A 26,402-nucleotide genomic window follows, 5' to 3' on the forward strand; every position below is an offset into this window, starting at 1 on the left:
AAACAAGCATAAGGAAGTTAGAATGGCTATATTAAATATCAGCTAACTAGACAGTAGGCTAAGGAGAACTATTAGAGACAAACATAATTTTCCAATGACAGAAGGGTCAGTTCATAAGCATGACATAACAATTATAAATGTCTGTGTAGCAAATAGTAATGCTTCGAAAACACAAAGCAAAACATAACCGCTAAAGGGAGAAATAAATCCACAAATGTTGCAGATTTTAACATCTTATGTTAGAAGCTGATGTAGCGGAAAAACCAATAATGATAGAGGACTTGGAAAATGCACTGACCCACCTCAACGTCCTTGACATCTATAAAATACCCCACCCAATAAGTGCGGATTACACATCTGTTAAGTGCACATGGAATGTTCATCCAGATAGGTCATCTCTGGGTCATGAGAGAAATCTCAATTGGTCTCAGAAGATGAAGGACATGGAGTATATATTCTGCCCTTATTTGAATTTAACGAGAAATGAATAATAAAAGTATTGAACTTCCAGAAAAGCCCTCAAACATTTATAAATTTAAAAAACCTACTTTTAAAAAAATTTAATTTTAAATGATTTCCACACCCAGTGTAGGGCTCGAAGTCATAACCCTGAGATCAAGAGTTGCATGCCCCACTGACTGAGTCAGCCAGGTGTCCTAAAAAAAATCACCTCTATGCAACCCATTGTTTAAGAAAGAAAGCACAAGAGGGGCACCTGGGTGGCTCAGTGGGTTAAAGCCTCTGCCTTCGGCTCAGGTCATGATCCCAAGGTCCTGGGATCAAGCCCCGCATTGGGCTCTCTGCTCAGCAGGGAGCCTGCTTCCTCCTCTCTCTGCCTGCCTCTCTGACTACTTGTAATCTCTGTCCGTCAAATAAATGAATCTTAAAAAAAAAAAAAAAAGAAATCACAAGAGAATTTAGAATATTTTTTCAAACAAAAAGTAAGGAAAATGGAAAATTTATGAGGTACAGCTGAGGCAATGCTTAGAGGGAAATTTAGAGTTTTTAATGCTTATAACAGTAAAGAGATATCAGGGTTCCTGGGTGGCTCAGTCGTTAATTGTCCGACTCTTGATTTCAGCTCAGGTCATGATTTCAGGGTCCTGGTATTGAGCCCAGTGTCAAGCTCGATACTCAGCATGGGGTTTGCTTAAGATTCTTTCTCTCCCTTTGCTGCACCTCCCAGTTTGTGCACACACTCTCGCTTTCTCTTTCTAAAATTAAAAAAAAAAATTCTTTAAAAAGAAGAGATATGTAAAATCAGTGATCACAGCTACCCCCTTTGGAAGCTGGAAAAATAAGAGGTGAGTGGACCCAATGTAAGCACAGTGAAGGCAAAAAATAGATGAGTGGAAATCAATGCAACAGAAAGCAGTAGAGAAACATTAATGAACCAAGCATTGATTCTTTTTTTTTTGAAGATTTTATTTGTCAGAGAGAGAGTGTGTGTGCACAAGCAGGGGCAGCATCAGGCAGCAGGAGAAGCAGGCTCCCTGCTGAGCAAGGAGCCTAAGGCGGGTGTTGATTCCAGGACTCTGGGATCATGACCTGAGCTGAAGGCCTACACTTAACTGACTGAGCCACCCAGGCGTCCTGCATTGATTTTTTTTTTTTTTTGAAAAGCTAAATAAAATTGATAAATTCTGATCAGACTGATCAAATAAAAAGAAATATAGGGATAAATATAAAATCCTGTAGAATTTTAATTTTGGCTTATAATTCCATTTTTTGTTTTTTATAGGAGTATAAAGAAATATGCATAAAATAATTATAAATATGTGTTAATGAGTACATGGTATATGTAACAAAAAGCTATGGGGAGAGACGTGGAACTGTAAAGGAGTAGAGGTTTTGTATCCAATTGAAGTTTAAAATATATTGTTGTAACTTTAGGATTTGTGTGTGTGTGTGTATGATCTTTCTGGTAACCACAGAGAAAATATACACAAAAAGCTATGAGAAGGGAATCAAAACATGTCACTACAAAAAATCAACTAAATAGAAAGGGCAGGCAGTAAAGAATACAGAAGATAACAGAATGGCAAGAGTCTTTGTCCATCACTAATTGTACTTTATGTGTAAATGTATTAAACTCCACAATGAAAAGTAATGGTGTAGAAGAATCCAACTATATGCTGTTTATAGGAGACTCACTTTAGATCTAAGGACACACACGTTGAAATTGAAAGGATGAAAAAAGATACTCCATGTAAATAGTAACCAAAGGAGGGCAGAGGTGGCTATATATCATATAAAATGGACTTTAAATAAGCTGTTACGAGACAAAGAAGAACATTACATTATGATAAAAGGTTCAATTCACCAGGAAGATTTAACAATTATAAACATAGATGCACCAAACCTCAGAAGTCCTAAATATATGAGGCAAACATTGACAGAACTGAAGAGATAAATAGCTCTTACAATAATAGTAAGAAACATCAGTACCCCACATTCCCATATTCAATAATGGGTAGAACAATCAGACAGAAGAGTAATTAAGAAATAGGAGCTTGAAAAACTATAGACAAATGGGACGAAGCAGATATACACAGAGAAAATCACCTAACAACTGCAGAATACACATTTTTCTCAAGGGCACATAGAGTATTCTCTAGGGTAAACCATATGGTAGTCTACAAAAATTCTTAATAAATTTTGAAAAATTGAAATCACATAGTATATTTTTCTGATCAAAATATGGGGAAACTCGAAGTCAGTAGCAGAAGTAAAACTGGAAAATTCATAAAGGTATGGAAATTAAATAACTCACTCTGAGCAAGCAATGAGTAAGGAAGAAATCAAAAGGGACATAAGAAAATATCTTGAGATAAATGCAAATGAAAACACGATGAACCAAAACTTGTGAGATTCTGTGAAAGCAGTGCTAGGAGGAAAATTTATAGCTGTAAACGCTTACATTAAAAAAGAAGAAAGAGGGGCGCCTGGGTGGCTCAGTGGGTTAAGGCCTCTGTCTTCGGCTCAGGACATGATCTCAGGGTCCTGGGATCGAGCCCTGCGTCGGGCTCTCTGCTTGGCAGGGAGCCTGCTTCCCCCTCTCTCTCTGCCTGCCTCTCCGCCTACTTGTGATCTCTGTCTCTCTGTCAAATAAATAAATAAAATCTTAAAAAAAAAAAAAAAAGAAGAAAGATCTCACATTGACAACTTAAATTTGCATCTTAAGGAACTGGAAAAAGAGAAACAAACTCCAGACTTAGCAGAAAAAAGGAAATAATAAAAATTTAAGCAGTGACAAAAAATGGAGGATGAAGAACATTAGGGAAAAAATAAAACCAAGAGTTGTTTTCTTAAAAAAAAAATCAACAAATTTGACAAACCTTTGCTGAATTGACTAGAAAAGAAAGAAAACTCAAATAACTGAAATTAGAAATGGAAGAGGGGATATTACAACTGATTTTATGGAACTGCAAAGGATTACAGGTGAGCATGATGAGCAAATACATGCCAACAAATGGGATAAACCAGATGAAATGGACAAATTATTGGAAACACAATCTACAAAGAGTGAATCATGAAGAGGTAGAAAAATCTGAAAAGACCTGTAACTGGTAAGGTGATTGAAGGAATATTTAACAATCTCACAACAAAGAAAAGACTAGGACCAGATGGCTTCATGGGTGAATTCTCTCGAGCATCTAAAGAATATTTAACACCAATCCTCCTTATACTCTTCCAAAAAAATTGAAGAGGAGGAAACACTTTCAATTCATGGCATGAGGTAAGCATTACCCTGATACCAAAGCCAGACAAAGACACTACTGAAAAACTACAGACCAATTTCCCTGATGAATATTGATGTAAAATTCTTAAAAGGAAGAAAAAAAAGAAGGAAAGAAGAAAAAAAAGAAACAACTAGCAAATAAAATTTGGCAGCACATTAAAAGGTTTATATACTGTGACCAAGTGGGATATTCCTGGAATGCAAGTTTCAACATATGAAACTCAATCAATATAATACTTGAATTAATAGAATGACAGAAAAAAACCACATGATCATCTCAATTGATGCAGAAAAGGTTTCTGACAAAATTTAATACCCTTTCATGATAAAAAATACTTAACAAACTAGGAATAGAAGGAAATTATCTCAAAATAATAGCCTGCATATGAAAAGCAGATAGCCAACATCATACTTAATGTTGAAATACAGACTTTCCTCTAAGGTCAGGAACAGGACAATGATTCCCACTCTTGTCACTTCTATTCAACACAATACTAGAAGTTCTAGCCAGAGCAAGTAGGCAAGAAAAAGAAATAAAAGGGAACCAAATTGGAAAGAAAGAAGTCATCTCTGTTCACAGGTGACATGATTTTATACATAGAAAACTGTACATATCCCATAAAAAACTGTTAGCACTAATAAATTCAATAAAGCAGTGGGATACAAAACCAACACACAAAAAACTCAGTTGTATTTTTTATACACTAATAGTAAACAATCTGAAATAGAATTAAGAAAACAATTCCATTTACAATAGCCTCAAAAAAGAATAAAATACTTAGGAATAAGCTTAATTAAGGAGATGAAAAGCTATAAAATGTTGCAGAAAGAAATTAAAGAAGACACTAGAAATGGAAATACATCCTGTGCTCATGGAAGACTTAATATGTGAAGATGCCAATACTCCTCAAAGTGATATATGGATCCAATGCAATACTATCAAGATTCCAGTGACATGTTTTTTTCCCCTCGAGAAATACAAAAATCCATCCAAAAATTCATATGGAATTTCAAGTGACAGTGAATAGCCAAAACAATCCTGGAAAAGAAGAGTTCTCACTCTTACTGATTTCAAAATTTATTGCAAAGCCACGGTAATCAAAACAGTGGTATTAGCCTAAAGACAGGTATATATAGAATAACATACTGGAATAGAGACCCCAGAAATAAACCCTTGAATATATGACCAAATTGTTTTGTCAAGGGTGCCAAGAGCACTCAATAGGAAAAGGACAAAACTGTGTGGGGAAAACTGGATGCAAAACACATTCAAAAGAATCAAGGTGGACTTTTACCTTACACTGTATACAAAAATTAACTGAAAATGGATCAAAGACCTAAACATAAGAGCTACAACTATAAAACTTTTAGTTGAAAATATGGGGGAGAAGCTTCACAATAGTGGATTTGGCAATGATTTATTGGATATGACACCAAAAAAAAAAAAAGATGAATTGAGTTACATCAAAATTAAAAACTTTTGCATATTGAAGGATGTAATCAACAGAATGAAAAGACATCCCGTGCAATGGGAAAAAATATTTGCAAATTGAAACACGGTTAATTTTCAGAATAAATTAAAAAATTCTACAACTTGGGATGCCTGGGTAGCTCAGTCAGTTAGGCATCCAGCTTTTGATTTTGGCTCAGGTCATAATCTTGGCGTGATGGTACTGAGCCCTGAGTTGGGCCCCGAGCTCAGCTTGGAGTCTGCTTAAGATTCTCTCCCTCTCCCTCTGCCCCTCCGCCCTCTGGCTCACACACGTGTGCCCTCACTCTTCAAAGAACAAAACAAAACAAACAACTTCTACAACTTAGTGACAACAACAAAAAACTACCTTATCAAAAAATGGGTGAAATAACTTGAATAGACATTTCCCCAAAGAAGATAGGCAAGTGGCCAATAAAACACATGAAAAGATGCTCAACATCAGTAATCATTCTGGAAATGCAAATCAAAAACATAACAAGATATCACCTCACACCTATTAGGATGACTACTATTTTAAAAAAGAACCCCAGAAATTGTTAGCAAGGATGTGGAGAAATTGAGACCCTTGTGTGCTATTGGTGGAAATGTAAAATGGTATAGGATACTGTGAAAAATAATATGGCAATTCCTCAAATATATTAAAAATAATTACCATATGATTGAACAAACCCAAAAGAATTGAAAATAGGAACTTGAACAGTGATTTGTACACCCACGTTCATATTATTTGCACTAGCCAAAATGTGGAAGAATTCCAAGTGTTCATCAGTTGATAAATGGGAAGAAAATGTGGTATATACATACAAAGGAAGATAAGTGAGCCTTAAAAAGGAAGGAAATTTGGACACGTTACAGCATGGATGAAACTTGAAGATGTTATGCTAGGGAGAATAAGCCAATCACAAAAAGATAAATAATGTATGTTTCCACTTCTGTGAGTTACCTAAAGTGGTCAGATTCGTGAAGGCAAAAAGTAGAATGGTGTTTGCCAAAGGCTGTAGGCAGAGAGGAATGAGGAGTTATTTAATGGGTAAGAGTTTCAGTATGGGAAGATGAAAACATTCTAGAGATGGATGGTAGTGATGGGTGCACAGCAATATGCATGTACTGTTTTGTTTTTTTTTTTAAAAGATTTTATTTGTTAGAGAGAGAGTGTGAAAGCATGAGCTGGGGGAGGAGCAGAAGGAGAGGGACAAGCAGACTCCATGCTCAGCATGGAGCTGGGTGCAGGGCTTGATTCCAGGACCCTAAGATCATGCCCTGAGCCAAAACCAAGAGTCCAGTGCCTAACTAACTGAGTCACCCGGGTACCCCTATGAATGTACTTAATGCCACTGAACTGTATACTTAAAAATGGTTAACACAGTAAATTTTATGTTATGTGTATTTTGCCACGATTGAAAATAAAAAAGAAAACACAAATTAACCGTATCAAGAATGAAAAGGAGACACCGTATGGATCTGCACACATTAAGAATATAATAAGAGAATAATATAAACAATTTTATATCACTGAAAACTTAGAGTAAGTAGACACGCTCCCTGAAAGACACAGAACCAATAATGACTCAAGAAGAAATGGGAAATTTGAATAGCCCTGTTATCTACCAAGGAAACTTAATTTGTAATTAACCACCTTTCCACTAAGAAATCTCCAAACCCAGGTGGCTTCCTTGGTGAATTTTATCAAGCTTTTATGGAAGAAATATCCTACATGAATTTTTTCCAGGAAATAGAGGAAGAAGGAATGCTTCCCAACTGATTTTGTTAATTCCGTGTTATGTTGTTTCCAAAAGAAGACAAAGACATTATAAGAACATAAAACTGCAAACTGGTATGCAGTATGTTTAAATCAAGAACACTTAAACATTCTTAATTAGCCAATTGTATGCAAAAGGAGGATAAAAAGGATAATATATTGTGAATGTATGGGGTCTTTCTCAGGAATATGAAGGTTTTTGGCACTTGAAAATCTATGTATTTCATCACATAAACAAGAAAGAAAAATGTCACCATCTCAATGGATGCAGAAAAAGTGTTCAACAAAATGCAACAACCATCCATGATAAGAACTCTCAGCAAATTAGGAATAGAGGGGAACTTCCCCTGCTTGATTTAAGTTATCCATTAAAAACAAAAGCAATTAAGAAAGGAAAGAAATTAAGGAAAGAAAAGAAAGAGGACTTAACATTCCTGATTTTTAGAATTAAAGCTACAGTAATAGATATCAGTGTTGGTGAGAAGATAGATAAAGCCATAGATTAGAACAGAAATTCTAATTTCCTGAGGAATCTCCACACTGTTCTCCAAAGTGGCTGCACCAGTTTGCATTCCCACCAACAGTGTAAGAGGGTTCCCCTTTCTCCACATCCTCTCCAACACACGTTGTTTCCTGTCTTGCTAATTTTGGCCATTCTAACTGGTGTAAGGTGGTATCTCAATGTGGTTTTGATTTGAATCTCCCTGATGGCTAGTGATGATGAACATTTTTTCATGTGTCTGGTAGCCATTTGTATGTCTTCATTGGAGAAGTGTCTGTTCATATCTTCTGCCCATTTTTTAATATGATTATCTGTTTTGTGTGTGTTGAGTTTGAGGAGTTCTTTATAGATCCTGGATATCAACCTTTTATCTGTACTGTCATTTGCAAATATCTTCTCCCATTCCGTGGGTTGCCTCTTTGTTTTGATGACTGTTTCTTTTGCTGTGCAGAAGCTTTTTATCTTGATGAAGTCCCAGAAGTTCATCTTTGCCTTTATTTCCTTCGCCTTTGGAGACATATCTTGAAAGAAGTTGCTATGGCTGATATCAAAGAGGTTACTCCCTATGTTCTCCTCGAGGATTCTGATGGATTCCTGTCTCACGTTGAGGTCTTTTATCCATTTCGAGTTTATCTTTGTGTACGGTGTAAGAGAATGGTCAAGTTTCATTCTTCTACATATAGCTGTCCAGTTTTCCCAGCACCATTTATTGAAGAGACTGTCTTTTTTCCACTGGATATTTTTTCCTGTTTTGTCAAAGATTATTTGACCATAGAGTTGAGGGTCCATATCTGGGCTCTCTACTCTGTTCCACTGGTCCATGTGTCTGTTTTTATGCCAGTACCATGCTGTCTTGGTGATCACAGCTTTGTAGTAAAGCTTGAAATCAGGTAACGTGATGCCACCAGTTTTATTTTTGTTTTTCAACATTTCCTTAGCAATTCGGGGTCTCTTCTGATTCCATACAAATTTTAGTATTATTTGCTCCAGCTCTTTGAAAAATACTGGTGGAATTTTGATTGGAATGGCATTAAAAGTATAGATTGCTCTGGGCAGTATAGACATTTTATATTTACCCCAAAGATACAGATGTAGTGAAAAGAAGGGCCATCTGTACCCCAATGTTTATAGCAGCAATGGCCACGGTCGCCAAACTGTGGAAAGAACCAAGATGCCCTTCAACGGATGAATGGATAAGGAAGATGTGGTCCATATACACTATGGAGTATTATGCCTCCATCAGAAAGGACGAATACCCAACTTTTGTAGCAACATGGACAGGACTGGAAGAGATTATGCTGAGTGAAATAAGTCAAACAGAGAAAGTCAAGTATCATATGGTTTCACTTATTGGTGGAGCATAACAAATAATATAGAGGACAGGGGTAGATGGAGAGGAGAAGGGAGTTGAGGGAAATTGGAAGGGGAGGTGAACCATGAGAGACTATGGACTCTGAAAAACAACCTGAGGGTTTTGAAGGGGCGGGGTGGGAGGGTGGGGGAAACAGGTGGTGGGTATTAGGGAGGGCACAGATTGCATGGAGCACTGGGTGTGGTGAAAAAACAATGAATACTGTTACGCTGAAAATAAATAAAAAATAAAAAAAAATAAAAAAAAATAAAGAGGCATTTACAAAAAAAAAAAAAAAAAGAACAGAAATTCTAGAAATACATCTGCACATATATGTTTGGTTGATTTCCCACAAAGACGGAATGGAATAAAAGGAATTAAATCAAATTACGGGGGGACAACTGGATATCCATATGGGAAAAAATGAAATGGGTCATCGACTTACATGAAAATGCTTAACACTAGAGAACTTTTTTTTTTTCTTCAAGATTTATTTATTTATTTGAGAGAGGGAGGGAGAGAGAGAGAGAGAGAACAAGCCAGGGGGAGAGGCAGAGGGAGAAGCAGACTCCCCACTGAGGAGGGAGCCTGATGTAGGGCTCGATCCCAGGACCCTGGGATCATGACCTGAACTGAAGGAAGACAATTGGCAGACTGAGCAACCCAGGTGCCCTCAAACTAGAGAAAATTTAAAAGAAAACAGAACAATCTTGATGACCTATGAGTAGGCAAAGATTTCTAAAATAGTATATTAAAAAAAACCACAAAGAGGAAATAAGTTATAAACTGGACTATCAAAATTGAAACATTTTTCTTTGAAAGACATCATTTGGAAAATAACCTGACAAGGTACAGAATGGGAGAAAATATTCTAAATACAAATATCTGACAAAGGGCTTGTGTCTAGAATATGTGAGGACCTCTTTACAATTCAAGAAATAGTAGATAACCCAATGTGCAAAAGATTTTACGGGTACCTCACGAAGGAAAATATATCAATAACTAATAGACATGTGTGAAAAGATGGTCAGCATCATATTTGATCAGAGGAATGACCATGATCAAGCACAATGTGATACCACCAAACACACATTCAAATGGCTGAAATGATAAAGACTGTGAAAGCCACATATGGTGATGATGTGATCAAATGGGAAGGCTCATACAGTGTTACTGGGAATGTAAAATGGCACAATCACTTTGGAAAACAGTTTGTTACTTTCTTAAAAAGTTCAGGATAACTTACCATATGACCCCATAATTCTATTATTTAGTCAAGAGAAATGAAAAAGTATGTCCAAGTAAATAGTTGAATGTTTGTAGCAGCTTTTTTCATAGTCTCCGAAATGTGGAGACAATCTACATGTCCATCAGCACGTGAGTAAATATGCAAATTGTGGTTCATTCGTAAAAGGGAATACTGATCAATAAAGATAAGTGAACTTTAAAAAAAAAGATTTATTTATTTGAGAGAGAGCGAGAGAGACAGATAGCATGAGAGCAAGTGGAAGCAGGGGCAGAGGGAGAGTATCTTTCAAGAAGACGCCCCCTGAGTGCTCCATCTCACAGCCCATGAGGTCATGGCCTGAGCTGAAACCAAGAGTTGGATGCTTAACCAACTGAGCCACCCAGTTGGCCCAGGAAATGAATTTTTGATACATGTAACAATATGGCAGAATCTCAAAAACATTTTCCTCAATGAGAGAAGCCAGATATACCAATGTATATGCTGTTTGATTCCATATGCATGAGATTCTACTAAATGGAGGTTGTCTGGGTACAGAAGATTGGTAACAAAGGAGCTCAAGGGAACTTTTAGGTGCAGTGGAAAGATTCTGTACATTTATTGTGGTGGTTATACAGGTATTTGCCAAAACTCATCAAACTCTACATTTTAAATGAATACAGTTTATTTGTACATAAATTATACCTCAATAAACTTAATAAAAATCAGGCATGCCTGGGTGGCTCCGTTGGTTAAGCGTCTGCCTTTGGCTCAGGTCATGATTCCAGGGTCCTGGATTGAGTCCCACATTGGGCTCCCTGCTCAGTGGGGAGCCTGCTTCTCCCTCTGTCTGCTGCTCCCCTTCTTTTGCTCTCTCTCTGAAAAATAAATAAATAAAATCTTTAAAAAAAGCTTAATAAAAATCATATCCATGTGTAGTTGAGGCTTCCTTGGAGTGCCTTCCAGTCTAAACACCTGTGAACTAAAGGATCAAGTTATTCCCCCCACCCCAAGCCATCCAGCCAGCACATGGTAGAAGGCTGGAGAACTCCCATTCAAAAACCAGGAAGAACAAGAGATACATAGTGATGACAATTCTATAGCAGTTCTGAAATCTAGCCAGGCATTTGTTGCCTGTTTCTTGATTAGGGTTTAGTGCTCCTTCCCAGCTCTTTGCTTTTCTGTCCTTGGACTCTTGGCTTTTCCCTCTGAACTGTGTGTGTGTGTGTGTGTGTGTGTGTGTGTGTGTGTGTGTGTGTATTTTTTTTTTTTTAAGTTATAAGGAATGATTTGCTTTAAGCTGAGTAGTTTCCCAGCTTGCCTCCTGTTTGTAGGAATTTGGAAAATCAGGTATCTCTTTTCATTTTGAATTCTGTCCCTTTCACATGAAGCTAGTCTGATTCCTTGGTTTTGAGGCTGTCTGTGACCTTTGCCTTTCCTAGGCATATGGTTTCTTATAAGCCATAGCTGTCAGAAGTGATCACCCGCATTGATTTTTAGCTTCCTCTCAAGAGCAAGGAAATCCATCCCTGCCTCTGGATTTTTGGAGTTTGACTTTGTTCCTCTACTTTGGGGAACTTTGGTTCCCTACTAATTCTCCAGAGTCATACTTCCTGCTGTCTCTAGTTGTTTCTGGAACCAGAACCTGGCAGACCTTTAGTTTCCATCGTTTTCATGGCATTGCATTTTTGTTCTAGCTAAAAAAAATTTTGTTCTAGCTAAAAGTGGCATGCAGTCTTGACTGGTACTGTCACTACTATTTCTTTAATTATTATTTCCCCAGCTTCTGTTTCATTTATTCCTTCTGGAATTCATATTTTTTTGATGTTAGAGATTGTGAATCTTTCTACCTTATCTGTTGTGTGTTTTCATTTATTATAATTATCCCTTTATTTTTTCCTTTGTGTTATCTGAATATTTCTCGAACCAGTTTTTTAATTCACTGATTTGATTTTATACTATATTTAATGTGCTATTCTCTTCTTCCATTATGATTTTAAAATTACCAAATTTTACCAAAATTTAAAATTACCAAATCATGTTTTTCATTTGTAAGCATGTTTTTATGATCATGGATTATTCATTTTCTTTTTACATCTGAAATATCCACTTGAATGACACTGGAAACACAAAGATACATTTAGAAGCTTCCCTTTATATATATAAATATATATGGTAAGTTTCTTTGTAGGAGGACATTTGATTGCTCTTCCTTTAGGCTTTTAAATCTTACATGTCCTGTGTCTTATCTCTCTATTTTATGGGAACAAGTCTTTGTTTCTCTAGTATTTGGAATCAGGAATAATGCTGAGAGAATGGTTCTGGATTCCTGTTGAAATATTTTAGCATTAGGAAAAAGTGAAAAGGAAAAATTTATATTTCCTGTAGTTTTATTCCTTCCCAGGAGGAGAGAGGCATTTACATGTCAGGAAACTTACTAACATGCTTACTGTGTTAGTTTCAGTACCCTGAAATTGATCAAGCCACAGTCCCTCTCTTCTCATTGATGCAAGTACCATAACCATGAACTCATGTAAATATGTCCCTGTACCAGGTACTCTATGAGCACCATGCCTTGCTATTCTGTGTGGTAGACAGTACCTGTTATTCCTGAAGAGGCTTATAGAGTTGAGCCTTTTCTCCTGTCTTCTCTCTCACTGTCACCCTAACCTCCAGCCCTATCACTGTGAGTCTGAACTATCTACTTTAAGTTCCAGTTAATAGTGTTTCCAGCTGGAGACAATCCCAGTGGCAAGAAACTAAACTTCTGTGCCTAATGTCCTGTCATCCAGATTTTAGCAGTGGTAAGCCCTCCTTCATTAGTTGTCTCAACTGCTTGCACAAGAAACTGGCTTCTGCAATGCCTCTGCTTTATTTGGCCTGAATTGGAGCATGTTTTAGGGACGATATAATGTATTTAGTTCTGGACACATTCAATTGAAAGTAAGTAGGGCTTTTCAGTTTGTATTTGTAATGGGGGTGGAGGCCGAGAGAGAGCAATTTGGGTTGAAAATGTAGATCTGGTAACCAGAGCTCCTTGTTATTTGAAAAACAGATAGTCGTTTTATTAGCACTTTGGATTGTCCAGAGGGAATGTGTGTAAAAGGGAATAAACAAGGTTAGACCCCAAACCCCAAGATTATAGCATGGTTGGGGTGTGCAGGGAAGGAAAAGCTGCTGAAGGTTATTGTGAAGGAGGTTTCTGAAGGATTGAATGAGAACCGGGGAAGAATGTTCTATGGAGCCAGTGAATGTGGCATCTTTAAAACACTGTACCTAATGTTTTAGTGAGATCTACTAGGTAAGGACAGATAGCAGCTCATTTGCTTGAGCAGCTAGGAGATTGTTGATGACTTATTATAGCACTTTCAGGATGAGTAGAAGTTGGATTGCAGTTGATTGAAAAGTGTATGGCAGGTTAGGACATGGATCTAATAACTTATTTTGAAAATTTATTGTGAAGGGAAAGAAGTAGATTGGTACAGAGGACAGCTACAAGTGAATTAAAGGATATGTTGTTTTATGTATGCACCCTGTGTAATAAATAGATAAATGTTTCAGTCCTCTTTTTTTATTAATATTTTCTATGAGAATTTCTTTTAATATTTAAGCATTTTTCAATTTTTAAGTTAGCTCTTTTTATGATTGTTTAATCTATTCCTAAAGAAGGACAGGCCACTGCTTAGTATGGTGTATCAGGTTGCCTCTTCCCACATCCTTAGTTTTAACTGTTTATATCAGCTCAAGCACGTGGGCTAATGAAATTATTCTTAAAATATTACTTTATCTATTTTTCTGATTTGTTTTTAAGTATTTGGATAACCCGGGTATTGGTATAACAAATTAATAGCTCTCTTTAAAACAGCCTTTTCAGACATTTTACATTACTTAGTAACTAGTCTAAGGAATGTTACTTTTTTTTAACATTTTATTTATTTATTTGAGAGATGGAGATCACAAGTAGGCAGAGAAGCAGGCAGAGAGAGAGGAGGAAGCAGGCTCCCTCCTGAGCAGAGAGCTGATGCGGGGCTCGATCCCAGGACCCTGAGATCATGACCTGAGCTGAAGGCAGAGGCTTTAACCCACTGAGCCACCCAGGCGCCCCAGGAATGTTACTCTTTTAGTGTTACTAACAAAAACACATTCATTGTCATCTTGTCTTTTTCAACTACTATTCTGTCTTTGGGAATACTTCGTATGGACCAGTATTTCTGAAGGGAATCCTGATAGGGCTTGTGGTTAAAAGTTAGTGACTTTACCTCATTCTTTAATGGTTAATTTCCATTTTATGTATCTTGAAGGAGCTGTTCAGAGCATAGATAATCATAATAATGAAACATTCATTGAAGTAGCTTGAGTAAAAATATATGAGAGACTCCAGGCTAAAGCAGAATATTGAGAATGATATTTTTAAATTACATTTTATATTGGAGAAAAGTCTTTTGTTCAAATTCATTTGGAAGCTTAAATCATTTTCCTATTTATACTGCACTTATAACATTTTACCTGAATTAACGTGGTGTATTTTAAATTTAAGACTGATTTATCTGTACTTTCTGACATGGTTTCAAATTAATCCAAATTTTCAGTACATGAGGATTTTTAAATTTTATGTATCTAACGGCTTCATCGTGAAGTACAACAGGAATCAATGAAACTTACTAACTTTTAAAAACAATTATCCTCTCCAAGAATATATATTTCATTTTTCTCTTGTTCTCTACATAGGAAAAGAGGGAGGAAGAAGAAAAGATTTAAATACATGTAGTTTATAACAGTTCCACTTAAAAATAGCATTTGTTTATAAGCAAGTCTGTGGCATTTAGGTGACATTTTATTTATACTTAAATTGAATGTGAGAAATACAAGTGGTCGTTGTATGCCTTTTTTCTTTGCTATGGAAGCATCATTGTTAAATATAAAAAATCATGTCATTTCCAAAAGAAAAAAATTAGTAGTCCTAGATTTGAATGCCCTGTGTCTTCTGAATTTCCCCCATTCTGACTGTTCCTGTTTTGGTCTGTTAGTAGGGAACAATACACTGCGAAGCTCCAAATGCGATCCCATTCTATGAGTCCAACCTCCAGAGAAGATGGACAAAATATTACCCCAAAGAGTTGTGTAAGATCAGATTCTACTTTCGTTTGTTTGTTATTTTAAAATAACTCCACAAATTTTTAGTTTCAGGTTTGTCAAAGTTCCAACAATTACTTACAAACATTGCATACAATGTAAAGGTTTTGGTGAACACTCTGATATCAAAGAACATGGTGTGTTTGGTATACTCCATAGTGTTCCTTCTGCTTTCTTAATGGTTCTGAGGCATCACATGAAGCAGTGTATTGTTTCTCTGTGCATCGAAGAATAACACTGGAAAGCTTCATTTTTTAGCTGTTTTTTTTCCCTTTTCCCTTTTACTTTATATATATATATATATATATATATATATATATATATATATATATAAAATCTGACACCCAGTGGTCATACATTTAAGAAACTGAGATTAACTTGTAGCGAAGTAGGGGATACTGCATTTTTGCTGAAGTTGAGCTGTTTATGTCCTAAAATGTGAATGCCTCTTTTGCAACTCATTGCTTATCACAGTTTTGGTTTGAACAAGGTGCTAGTGAGCATTCCAGTTAGCTTTCTAAAGAGAAGAATTTTGCCTGCTTACTCTGGCCTTCCTTGCGTAACTCTGGCTGGTCTTGGGTTACATGACTTGTAGTTACAAGGAGATCATGTGTGATGCGTGACTGTTCAGCACATATTGCTCTAAACATAACTCACTGCATTTTCTCCAGTGATAGTTTGGAACTTTGGAAAATATTTTAAGGGCAGTGTATTTTAAATATTTGTGGGCTTATTATCAACCATTACATTTACTCAAAATAAACAAGGCAGGTGCCTTTTCTTAAGACATTCGTCTTCACAAAGAAAAACATGCAAGAAGCAGGGGACCTATAGTAGAAATAATAATGAATTTTAATAGAATATATGTAATAAATTCAACATTTTGTTCAATAGAAATTTGGAGATAATAAGATATGGAGAACATTTTAGTGTATTTTTTCATCATTTCAGGGTAAGTGATCATAGGTAAATAGATTTGTTTATTAGTAGTGAGGTTTTCTAAAAGTGTGGAAATGATGTGCCAACAAATTAAATTTCAAAATACATTTTTTGGCTGTACTATAATATATACATTATTATTTTACACAGATATACCTAAGTTTTTAGAGCTTTTAGATCATTGTCCATTTCTGGGCACAGATTTTAGGCTGTGCTCAGTTACAGTTTTAATCTGCTTTGATAAATGTGTAATATAATAAGTTATATGGGAGGGAAGAAGTGTGCAATTTTAATTTTTTAAAAAAGTAAAATTTCACCATAATTGTATTCTCATGATGTGAATCCAAAGCTTAGTTCTCTTTATATTCAGTGTATGAATGAGAATTAATTTAAGAACAAAGAGCTTCTTGGACATCAACACAAACTTCCCTGTTAACTAATTTTAAGGATTATAAATAATTCATCTTTTCAAGTGTTTCCCCACCCCCCTTTAAAGCTACTGTGGTATACCACAATTAAAACTTTTTGTAAAAGAACTTAAAGAGAAGAATCTGGATTAATTTTTAAAATATTCTTTTGATGTGTGGGTTTTTTTTTTTTTTTTGAAATCTAGTTACTGTGTGAATATATTGTGAAGGCACCTCGTAGCCCTAAGCAGCTATAATAAACAGTCATTACTTAGAATTGAGAACTCTAGCTCAGCTGTAACTTAAACCTTTCCTTTGAGGGCAATGCAGCACTACCAGAAAAGCACACAAAACTCTCATTACTCTGAATGACATACGTTTTGTCTTGTTTTCTGTCTTTTCTTTCCTTCTTTCCTCTCACTATCCCTCTCTTCTTACTTCCTTTTCTCTGCTATTTCTTCCTTCCCTCTTTCCTTCCCCCACTTCTTCTCTTGTCTTTTGTCTTTCAGGAAGCTCATTCCAAAAAATCTGCTGTTTCTTTGGATGACAGCGACATCGAAGCTCGCCTTAATAGTTGGAATCTTGGGGTAAAAAAAAAGTACTTTATGTATGTATATCAATGTGGGAGAATTGTATTATATTTGGAAAACATCTGAACTGATTCTGTTTAGTGACTGTTATTGGACGTCAGCCTCAGTACTGCAGTAGTACTGTGGGAGAAGGACTTTGAGTACGGGAAAGAGAAAGAATGTTCCAAAGAAGCATAAAGCAGTCCCTGCCCTCAACAAACTGATTTTCTTTTCTTTTCTTTTTTTTTTTTTTTTAAGATTTTATTTATTTGACAGAGATCACTTGCTCGCTTCGGCAGCACATATATTTGACAGAGACCACAAGTAGGCAGAGAGGCAGGCAGAGAGAGAGAGGAAGGGAAGCAGGCTCCCTGCTGAGCAGAGAGCCCAATGCGGGGCTCGATCCCAGGACCCTGAGATCATGACCTGAGCCGAAGGCAGAGGCTTAACCCACTGAGCCACCCAGGCATCCCAACAAGCTGATTTTCTTATTGGTTAAATAGGAGATACACACATACCTATTAAATAATAATTGAAGATAGTGTGTGGTAAAATATCAAAATGAGTTAGAAAGTAGAATACTAAAGTGGAGGGAAGGGGAGGGAGGACTTGGAGAAGCAAGGTCATTACGGTTAAAAAAATTGGGAGATATCCTGGATGAGCTGCCATCGTGGGCAGCTGTTTTCGGTGCAAAGACCGAGAGGGGCCTGGATGTTTCTAGACAGGCGTGGAGGTGCAGAGCTAGGAAGAGAGAGGCCTGAAGAAATGTGGGTGGTGTAAGTCAGCTGTCATGACTGGATCTTTGGGACTTATGTAGTGGGTGAGGGGCAACGTTAATCAGGTGGATTGTATTGGAGCTTTGAATGCTAAATTGAGTGATTTAGCTTTTACATTTTAGGCAATAGTGAGCCCTGGAGGTTTAATTTTTCCTTCCATGGTCCACTTTGCCTGATGCCATTTAAAAGCTTTGAGGAAATGAAAAGGGGGTTAGAACAATTTTTATCGCATTTTGTTTTCAAAGATTTTATTTATTTATTTGACAGAGACAGAGATCACAAGGCAGGCAGAGAGAGATGGGGAGGCAGGCTCCCTGCTGAGCAGAGAGCCCAAGGCGAGGCTCGATCCCAGGACCCTGAGATCATGACCTGAGCTGAAGGCAGAGTCTTTAACCCCCTGAGCCACCTAGTCGCCCCACATTTTGTTATTAATAAAATAATTTGTAATTTGAAAATTTGAAAAATAGAAAATCAGAGAAATAAAGTATGTTTGAAAATCTTAACACTGAGAGATGGTTTAGCCTTTTGCTATATATTTCCTTCCCTCCTTTTTTTCCTGTGTATATTTATAAAATTAAAACTTAAACAAAATTGGGGTCATATTACAAATACCATTTTGCACTGTTTAAATTTGCTCTAAGTTTATAATAGTTCTATAAATATGAATATTAACCATAGCACTAATTTTTCTTTTGGATGGGTATTCCATAACTTATTTAAGCATTCTACTATTTTTGGACATTTCGGTTGCTCCCAGTTTATGGCTAATGTAAGTAACACTCATTAAGAATCTTTGTGTACGTATTTGGTTGCTTTCTCAGGTTATATCCCTTCCTGGTACATTGCCCTCAGAAGGCATATACCAATTTATTCTCCAACCAGCAGTATGTGGGATTGTCTTTTTTTCTTTTCTTTTTTTTTTTTTTTTACCTCTTCACTGACAGTAGGGATTGTTATTTTAAAAAACCTAAAACCCTTCCTTCTAATAATGGTCTTTAATGAAAGCAGTTCTTTGGGAAAATTGACTTGGTGGCATTTTGAAGGTTATGGTGGATGCGAGTAGGAATTGGAGAAAGGGAGCCAGTCGTCTTTTCAGTGTTTGTGGTAAACCGCACGTTAGTGTGATTTTTGTGAAGATGGAAAGTGCTGAAAGAAAAGACATTCAAAGAGGGTAAAGGATGCTAGTGACTGATTGGTGAGCTGACCGGAAGGGCACCTAAAGGTTTGCTTCTAGGAAATGGGAACATTGGCTCAGTTAACTGTCAGATGGGGGAAATCATTTGAAGAGTTACAAGTTTCCTTTTAGATGGGTGGAGTTTGAAGAGATGGTTGGACACATTGGGGAGGTCAAGGTTTGGAGGTTCATGAGACTCGAGGGCTGGAATCCTACTTCGTAGTCGCACTGCTCAAGGTGGTGGCTGCACCCAGAGGCTGGACAGCTGGTCTTCAGGGGGCAGAGTAGAGACAGCTGACTCCTATAAGGGGCTTGATTAGAAGGTAGGGAATGGATCAGAATTTAAAGCGATATGAATCTCCTAGCCATTTTGGGAGCATGTTAGTGAAAGAGAAGAGAGAGAATTAATAAACAAGAGGGGAATAGTAAGTTAAAAGAAACACACTGTTATGTTTGAAGGTGGTGGGGAAGGGGCCCGCTGGAGGGAAGGCCTAAGTTACCATTGTGGGAGAAGAGAACAGGAAAACCCCCAGAAAGACAATTGTTTTGATATTTGCCAGAAAGCAATATCAAAGTGGAAAGTGAAATTCTGGGCTATCCTTTTAAACTTGCCTTTGCCCTTAGCTGCTTGAAACTTCTGATGTACATTTCTTAGCACACACAGTACTTTGCCCAATTATTTAACTGTTCAGAGGATTAAATTTTTCATTTATATAATAAAATTAAAACAAAAGATGTAAAATATTTTGAGGTAGTACCTTAAAACTAGGTCTGCCTGGGTTTTGTTTCACACTTTTATTGTTCAAAGAGTTCACTAACAGTGTAAAATATGAAAGTCTTGCATTTTTATATATTTATAACATCTATACATTAATCAGGCTGAACTATATCTTTTGATCACAGTAGAATAATTTAAGAATCCAGTGTATTAAAAAGTTAGATTTTGCTTTGATTTTAGTTTTGTGTGAGAATGTGTGATGGACTTTTTTTCTTCTTGTGAATGATCGGTTAATAGTAGTTAATTTTAGTGTTCTGCATTAAGGGTGCATTTTTTATATTGCTGGCATGACTTTCATACACCTTCGTTCTGATGCATTAGATGTCCCAGAATAATTTTCTAGATTTTGTTAAACATACATTTTTTCCATCAAATATATTCTTTCTTTCTCCAGGAGTGTGTTAGTATTTTTTTTTTTTTTAGGAATACATAATTCTAAGTAGAGATTTACTTATTAAACCTAGCAATTAAATTTTCTTCCCCCTTTTTTTTTTCCTTCCTCTCTGAGCATTTTAACCTTTAGTTTTGGGGAGCCTTTCTTACTCTGCCAATATAATTTATGTGTATTTCATGCTTTACTATCTTTACGTACATTTTTTTCCTTTTTCTTTTTTCTTTTTCTGAAGCCCTGGTTGGGGGCTGGGAGGAGGACTTTCCAGGGCCTTCCGTCCTGGTTACTAGTCACCTGCCCACTCCCACTGTGGGTCCACATGCTGATCACAAAGTCTCACTCCCGCCAGAAGCAAAGGAAGAGTGAGGACTCTGCGCCATAGCCTCAGAGCAGGATCTGGGAGGAGTGTGGGATTAGTGCAGGGCTAGTTCTCAAGATAGGCAGTGGGATCTGGGCAAGGTCAGCAGGAGTGAGCGTCCCCAGATCCCACAGGTAGCTCCAGAGGGTGGACAGCACCTGAGAGGCAGGCAGACCCACCTGGAGGCCAGGGACCATCTGGGAGGAGTGAACCTGCCCGTCAAGGGCTAGGGGTGCCTGTAAACAGTTAGCAGGTGGGAATATGCCTTTACTCTCCCGTCGGAAGCCTGGCTGGTCTGCTTACTGGAGCCTTCCTCCCTGGGTCCTGTTGGATACTGTCCTAACTAGGCACCTGGGCAGCTGTCACGCTGGTCTAGTAAACAAAAGGGGAAGAGGAAGACAAAAGAGTAAGTTGAGATGAGCGGTTCCAACGGATGAGTTGCCCAGCTTGCTGACCCACAGAACTGTGAGCTCAATAAAATGGGTGTAGTTTGAAGCTGTGAAGGTTTGGGGTAATTTGTTGTGTAGCAGAGAGCTGTTTGTTTGATACAGAATACTGCCTGTTTTCTGAGGTGACTGCTGGTTTTCCTCCTCTTCAGCCAAGGGCCAGCTCTCGTTTCTCTACTTTCTCTTCAATCCTTGGGATTGTCAGGGAATTTTTTTTTTTTTTTTTTTACTTAAAAAAATTTAGCCATTCTTGAGAGTGGTTGGTGACATTGCTTTGTGTGGTTTTTGTATGTATTTTCCTGGTGACTAATACAGTTAGGTGACCTTTCAGAAGTTGTTGACAGTATAGATGGCCTCTCGCAGGGTGAAGTGCCTACTTGTGCCTTGGCCAGGTTTCCTGTTGGGTTGTTTGCTTTTTTCATACTGATATGTCACAGTTTTGTATCTATTTTGGGTAGGAGTCCTTTTGGAGTATTATAAATATTTTCTCTTACTTTGTTGCTTTCCTTCAATCTCTTACTGGCAACTTTGATGAACAGAAAATGGACATTTTAATGCAGTTCATTTTCTTATCTTTTCACTATGTGATTAGTATTGTTTTGTGTTCTAGTTAAGATCTTTGACCATCTTACGGTCCTGAAGATATTCTTCTATGTTGTCTTCTAGCAGCCCTGTTGTTTTACTTTATTGTGTTGTATTTGTTTATTTTTTAAAGTTTTTATTTATTTGAGAGAGATAGAGATAGTGAGAGAGAGAACGAGCAGGGAGGAGAGGGAAAAGCAGGCTCCCTTTCTGCAGGGAGCCCAATGTGGGGCTTAGCCCAGGACCCTGAGATCATGACCTGAACTGAAGATAGACGCTTAACCAACTGAGCCGCGCAGGTGCCTCACTTTTTCTGTTTAGATTACATACCATCTGGAGGTGATTTCAGTAGATAAGATAGATTTATTTTTGTCATATATGTATATAATCTATCTCCAGGTGACACATTTATTGAGAAGACTATTCCTGTTGTACCACAGTTTTATTTGTCTCATAAATCAGGTGATAGTACGTGTCTGTTTCCATTCTGTTCCTTTGGCTTATTTGCTTTTCCTTGTGCAAGGGACTGTGCCGTTATATATCTGTATTTAATTTGTGCTCATTAAATGTTTGTTGAAATGTGATTAAACCAATGAATGAACTTCCATTTGTAGTATTATTTCTGAGGAAAAGCGTTTTTCAAGTTCTAAAATGTTGACTTAAGAAACATTATTTTGGGGGCACCTGGGTGGCTCAGTGGGTTAAGCCTCTGCCTTTGGCTCAGGTCATGATCTCAGGGTCCTGGGATCGAGCCCTGCGTCAGGCTCTGCTCAGTGGGAGGCCTGCTTCCCCCTCTCTCTCTGTCTACCTCTCTGCCTACTTGTGATCTCTCTCTGTGTGCCCAATAAATAAATAAAGTCTTTAAAAAAAGAGAAATATTATTTTGGAGCATAATTGGTTTGACATTGAGAACTGAATTTATTTTACGCTATCGGGAGAATTTTGACAGTTCTGACTGATGCCGTGACTTAACATTTATTTTAGTTGTGGTGCTAGTAATATATTGCTTGATAATGCCTTTCCTGTAAGGCAGCTAAAATATTAGATAAAATGTCTTTCTGTTTTTCTGGAATTGTAGACCCTCTCTAATTGGTCAACATTAGTCTATAAGGGATATTTGATCAGTTTGACCAAAATCCTGAATAATCCAAAGAAATAATCTGACAGAACCCTTTGTAACCAGTTTGGCTAAAACACTAACCAAAATAAAATGTCAAAAGTCAGTTTTCATTAGAAAGCATTCAGGTATCTGTATTTGTGTCTAGTTTAAACTATTATATATTTTATTACTGTGATTCTGTTTGCTCTTTAAACAAGAAGTGTTTTGTCATATGAGTCATTCCTGCTATTGGAACTTAATTTTTTTGGCTTTGTTTTCTGTATAATATTTTGTTAGACTTTAATGTTTTACATAAATCCTTTTTATCTTCCATTTTGGACATTCTTTATTGTGGTCTTCTTTCTTGAGGTATTATGAGAGAACAAGAAATTTTCCAAAAGAGCATGAAAAAAGTAAATGTTAAGACTGTTTATAGATTGCTTCAAGTCCATTTGTTGGTGGATTACAAAGTGGGAACATTTAACTTCAAAGCACATCTGGCTGCTGTTATAAAAATCAGAAAATAGATTGCTTATTTCCCCCAAGTAGACACAAGAACATGCTTTACTATGGATAATTCTCATTACATATTGAAAGTGGTTATGAGACAAACTCAGTGTACTGTAAATGAACAACAACAGAAAGAAGATTTATACTTGTTTACAGTGTTCATTGTTGCTCTTAAATATTATAATAGACTTTTCATTTTCTTTCTTTTTTTTTTTTGGTCAACTTGAGAAAGAAAATTTATGATAACAGAACGAGTCTTTAACTTCTGTATTTAATGGCTTTTAAAGATGCAGAGGATGAAACAGGAGTCATTTCTGCATAGTTGAAAGGCTACATTGTAATTAGCTAAACCAATATTTTGTACTCTGCTTGTAAATGTAGAGCTGTGTCAAAATAAGTCACAGATGGTTTTCTTGGCTTTTGGTTTTAAATTTTAAGCTTAATTAGAGCTTGAGCATCTTTGAGAATTCCGTTTCCCCCTTCCTTTATTTTTCCCCTTCTATTTAATTCTGCTTCATGAATTAGGGTTTTATGTATTTGCAGGTTTGGGTGTGTTTTTGAAGAACTTACTTTCTTGGCTGGTTTTCTCCATTCCAAAAATAGAGAATGGTTACTTACTTTTCATATATATACCTTCAGACAATAAATATTTATTGAGTGTACTTTGCTGCCTGCTGGAAATTTGCTGCCTCTATTTTTCAAAAAGCTGTGTATATATAGTACAGTGTTATTTACTAAAGAATGTGCCTCTTTCTCTGGTACGGTATTTAAGTGGGTTTTATTATTATCTCTACTTAATAAATGCCTCCCAAAATGAATGTATTAATTCATATACCCACCAGTGGTGCACCATCTGGAACACTTTTATTGTCAAATTTTTAATGTGTACCAATCTGGGGGCTATAAAATGCCATCTCGCTCTGGAATTACTTTACATTTACATATTTCTGAAAAGATTGCACATATATTTCTACGTGTATTAGTCATTCAGATTTCTTTGTCAGTAAAATGTGTCTCATGTTTTTCACATTTAAAAAAACTATTGTTATTTCTTTTATTAAATTTTAAAAACCTTCTTTACACATTTTGGAGACTGATCATTTGTGCAAACATTTCCCAGTTTATGGCTTATCTTTTCATTTTACTCATGATATCTTTTTTGGAGAGAAGTTCTTACTTAGTCAAATATTTCAATTTCCTTTTTGTTTATGCATTTTGTTTTGTTTTGTTTTGGTTCTTGCTTAAGAAATCTTTTCTACTTTGAGGCTATAAAGTCAGGGAGAGGGAGAGAGAATCTTAAGCAGGCTTCATGTCCAGCATGGAACTCCACGAGGGGCTCGATCTCATAAGCCTGAGACCATGACCTCAGTTGAAATCAGGAGTTGGACTCTTAACCAAATGAGCCACTCAGGCACCTCAAGTCATTCTTTGAAGTTGTCTTCTGAAAGGTTTTATGATTCTGCTTTTAATTATAAGTATTTTTTTAAGATTTTATTTATTTGTCAGAGAGAGAGAGCACAAGCAGAGGAAACAGCAGGCAGAGGGAGAGAGAGGCAGGCTCCCCACTGAGCAAGGACCCTGGGATCATGACCTGAGCTGAAGGCAGACACTTAACCGACTGAGTCACCCAGGCGTCCCTAATTATAAGTATTTAATCCATTGGAAATTTATCATATGTGGTACAAGAAGGAATCAGATCTCACTCTTTTCCACTTATTGAACACAGCTTTATTTTCTCAATAATTCACAAAGCTAGATTTTTCATGAGTCATATTCTCGTATTTATTTGAATTTCCAGTACTCTCTAGTTGATTCCATTGACTTATCTTCATTACTGTAGTTTTATTATATCTTAGTAAGTCACTCCACCTTGATTGTTTTCTTCAGGAATGTCTTGGCTATTCTTGTTTATTTATATACATTTTATAATGAGCTTATTAAGTTTTACCAAAGCCCTATTGAGATTTTGGTTTGGATAAATTTAGTCACTAGATCAAGCTAAGGAGAATGTCATTTTTATAATATTGAGACTGTCCAAAAACATGGTTTCACTATTTATTTCATTATTAATGTTTTTCAAAAAATCTGAATTATTTTCTGCACAAAGGGCTTATGTGTATTTTCTTAGATTTGCTTTTAGGAATTATATGTTGTTTTGTGATTACAAATGATATCTCTATAAAATTATTTTCTTTTCCTAAGTGACTTTTGCTGATTTACAGAAATGCAGCTGACTCCTATGTATCAGTTTGGCATCTCACAACTTTGCCAAGCTCTTACTTGGTCAGCTCCTGTTTAATGTCTTTCTGTTTTCTGTCTTTATTTGTAGTGTTCTTTATGAACTTCCTGAGATTATTTAGAAGTTATACTTGAATACATATTGTCCTGGTGGTGAAACAGAAACATCGTCAAACATTGATCTGCAGGAAAGTGGTCTACGTCAAGTGGGTTGCATAAAAAACCCTAATGAATGAAAGTCCTGGACACAGGGGAGGCCAAAGGAGGCCCATATTACTGTTTTCTTCTATTTCATGGCTTTGAAAAAAGTAATTCCTACTAGTGACAGGTTTTGATTTTGATTTTCTGTTTTTTATAGGAAGTTTTTATGGATGTTGGATTCTTTTTGTTGTTGTTGTTCATGATTACTGATGTTAGTTGTTTTTGAACAAGAGGTAGCCAATGGTTGTACGGGATGGATGGCTTGGGTAGCTTACTTTATTTCTTGGTTTAGGAAGGCCTTCTTCTCTGGCTCCACTGAAGTTCACTTTCTTTAATAAGTTCTGCCTCTTGTGGTTGTCATTTTGGCCTGTCATCCTCTGCTGCTTTGCTTCCGTCTTGTTTCTCCAGGGTTCTTTTTCTTCAGTTCCTTCTTTCTTTCCCTCCATCACGGACAAACTTCCTTCCAAGGGGCCTCTCTCTATTGCATAAGTGGTTCCTTCCTAAGAACCTTCTCTGGTTCTTTACACTTTTTCGCAACTTCTTTTGATTCTTCTGGCTCCAGTGCTCTGATCCATCAGGTTTTTTGGTGCGACCCACGAAAAGTAGACCACTCGCCTTTTACAGGTCAATGTTTGATGACATTTCTATTCCAACACCACTAGGACCCTGAGGCACTTCCCTTTTTGTTCCATGCTGTCACTCTGGTTTGGCTCAGGATCTAATTCTGCTG

The 26,402-nt window shown here is 36.7% G+C and overlaps 1 protein-coding gene across 1 annotated transcript in view; it reads left to right on the plus strand.

Annotated features, from left to right (window-relative positions):
* CEP112 (centrosomal protein 112) overlaps positions 1–26,402 on the plus strand; it is a 416,538-nt gene that overhangs the window by 28,179 nt on the left and 361,957 nt on the right. Inside the window, exons 5-6 of the mRNA XM_080825467.1 lie at positions 15,099–15,192; positions 17,060–17,137. Coding sequence (XP_080681593.1) covers positions 15,099–15,192; positions 17,060–17,137 — 172 coding nt within the window. The remainder of the gene's footprint in view (positions 1–15,098; positions 15,193–17,059; positions 17,138–26,402) is intronic.

Source organism: Martes martes (assembly GCF_963455335.1).
Source record: "Martes martes genome assembly, chromosome: 16".
In the NCBI taxonomy this organism is placed as follows: domain Eukaryota; kingdom Metazoa; phylum Chordata; class Mammalia; order Carnivora; family Mustelidae; genus Martes; species Martes martes.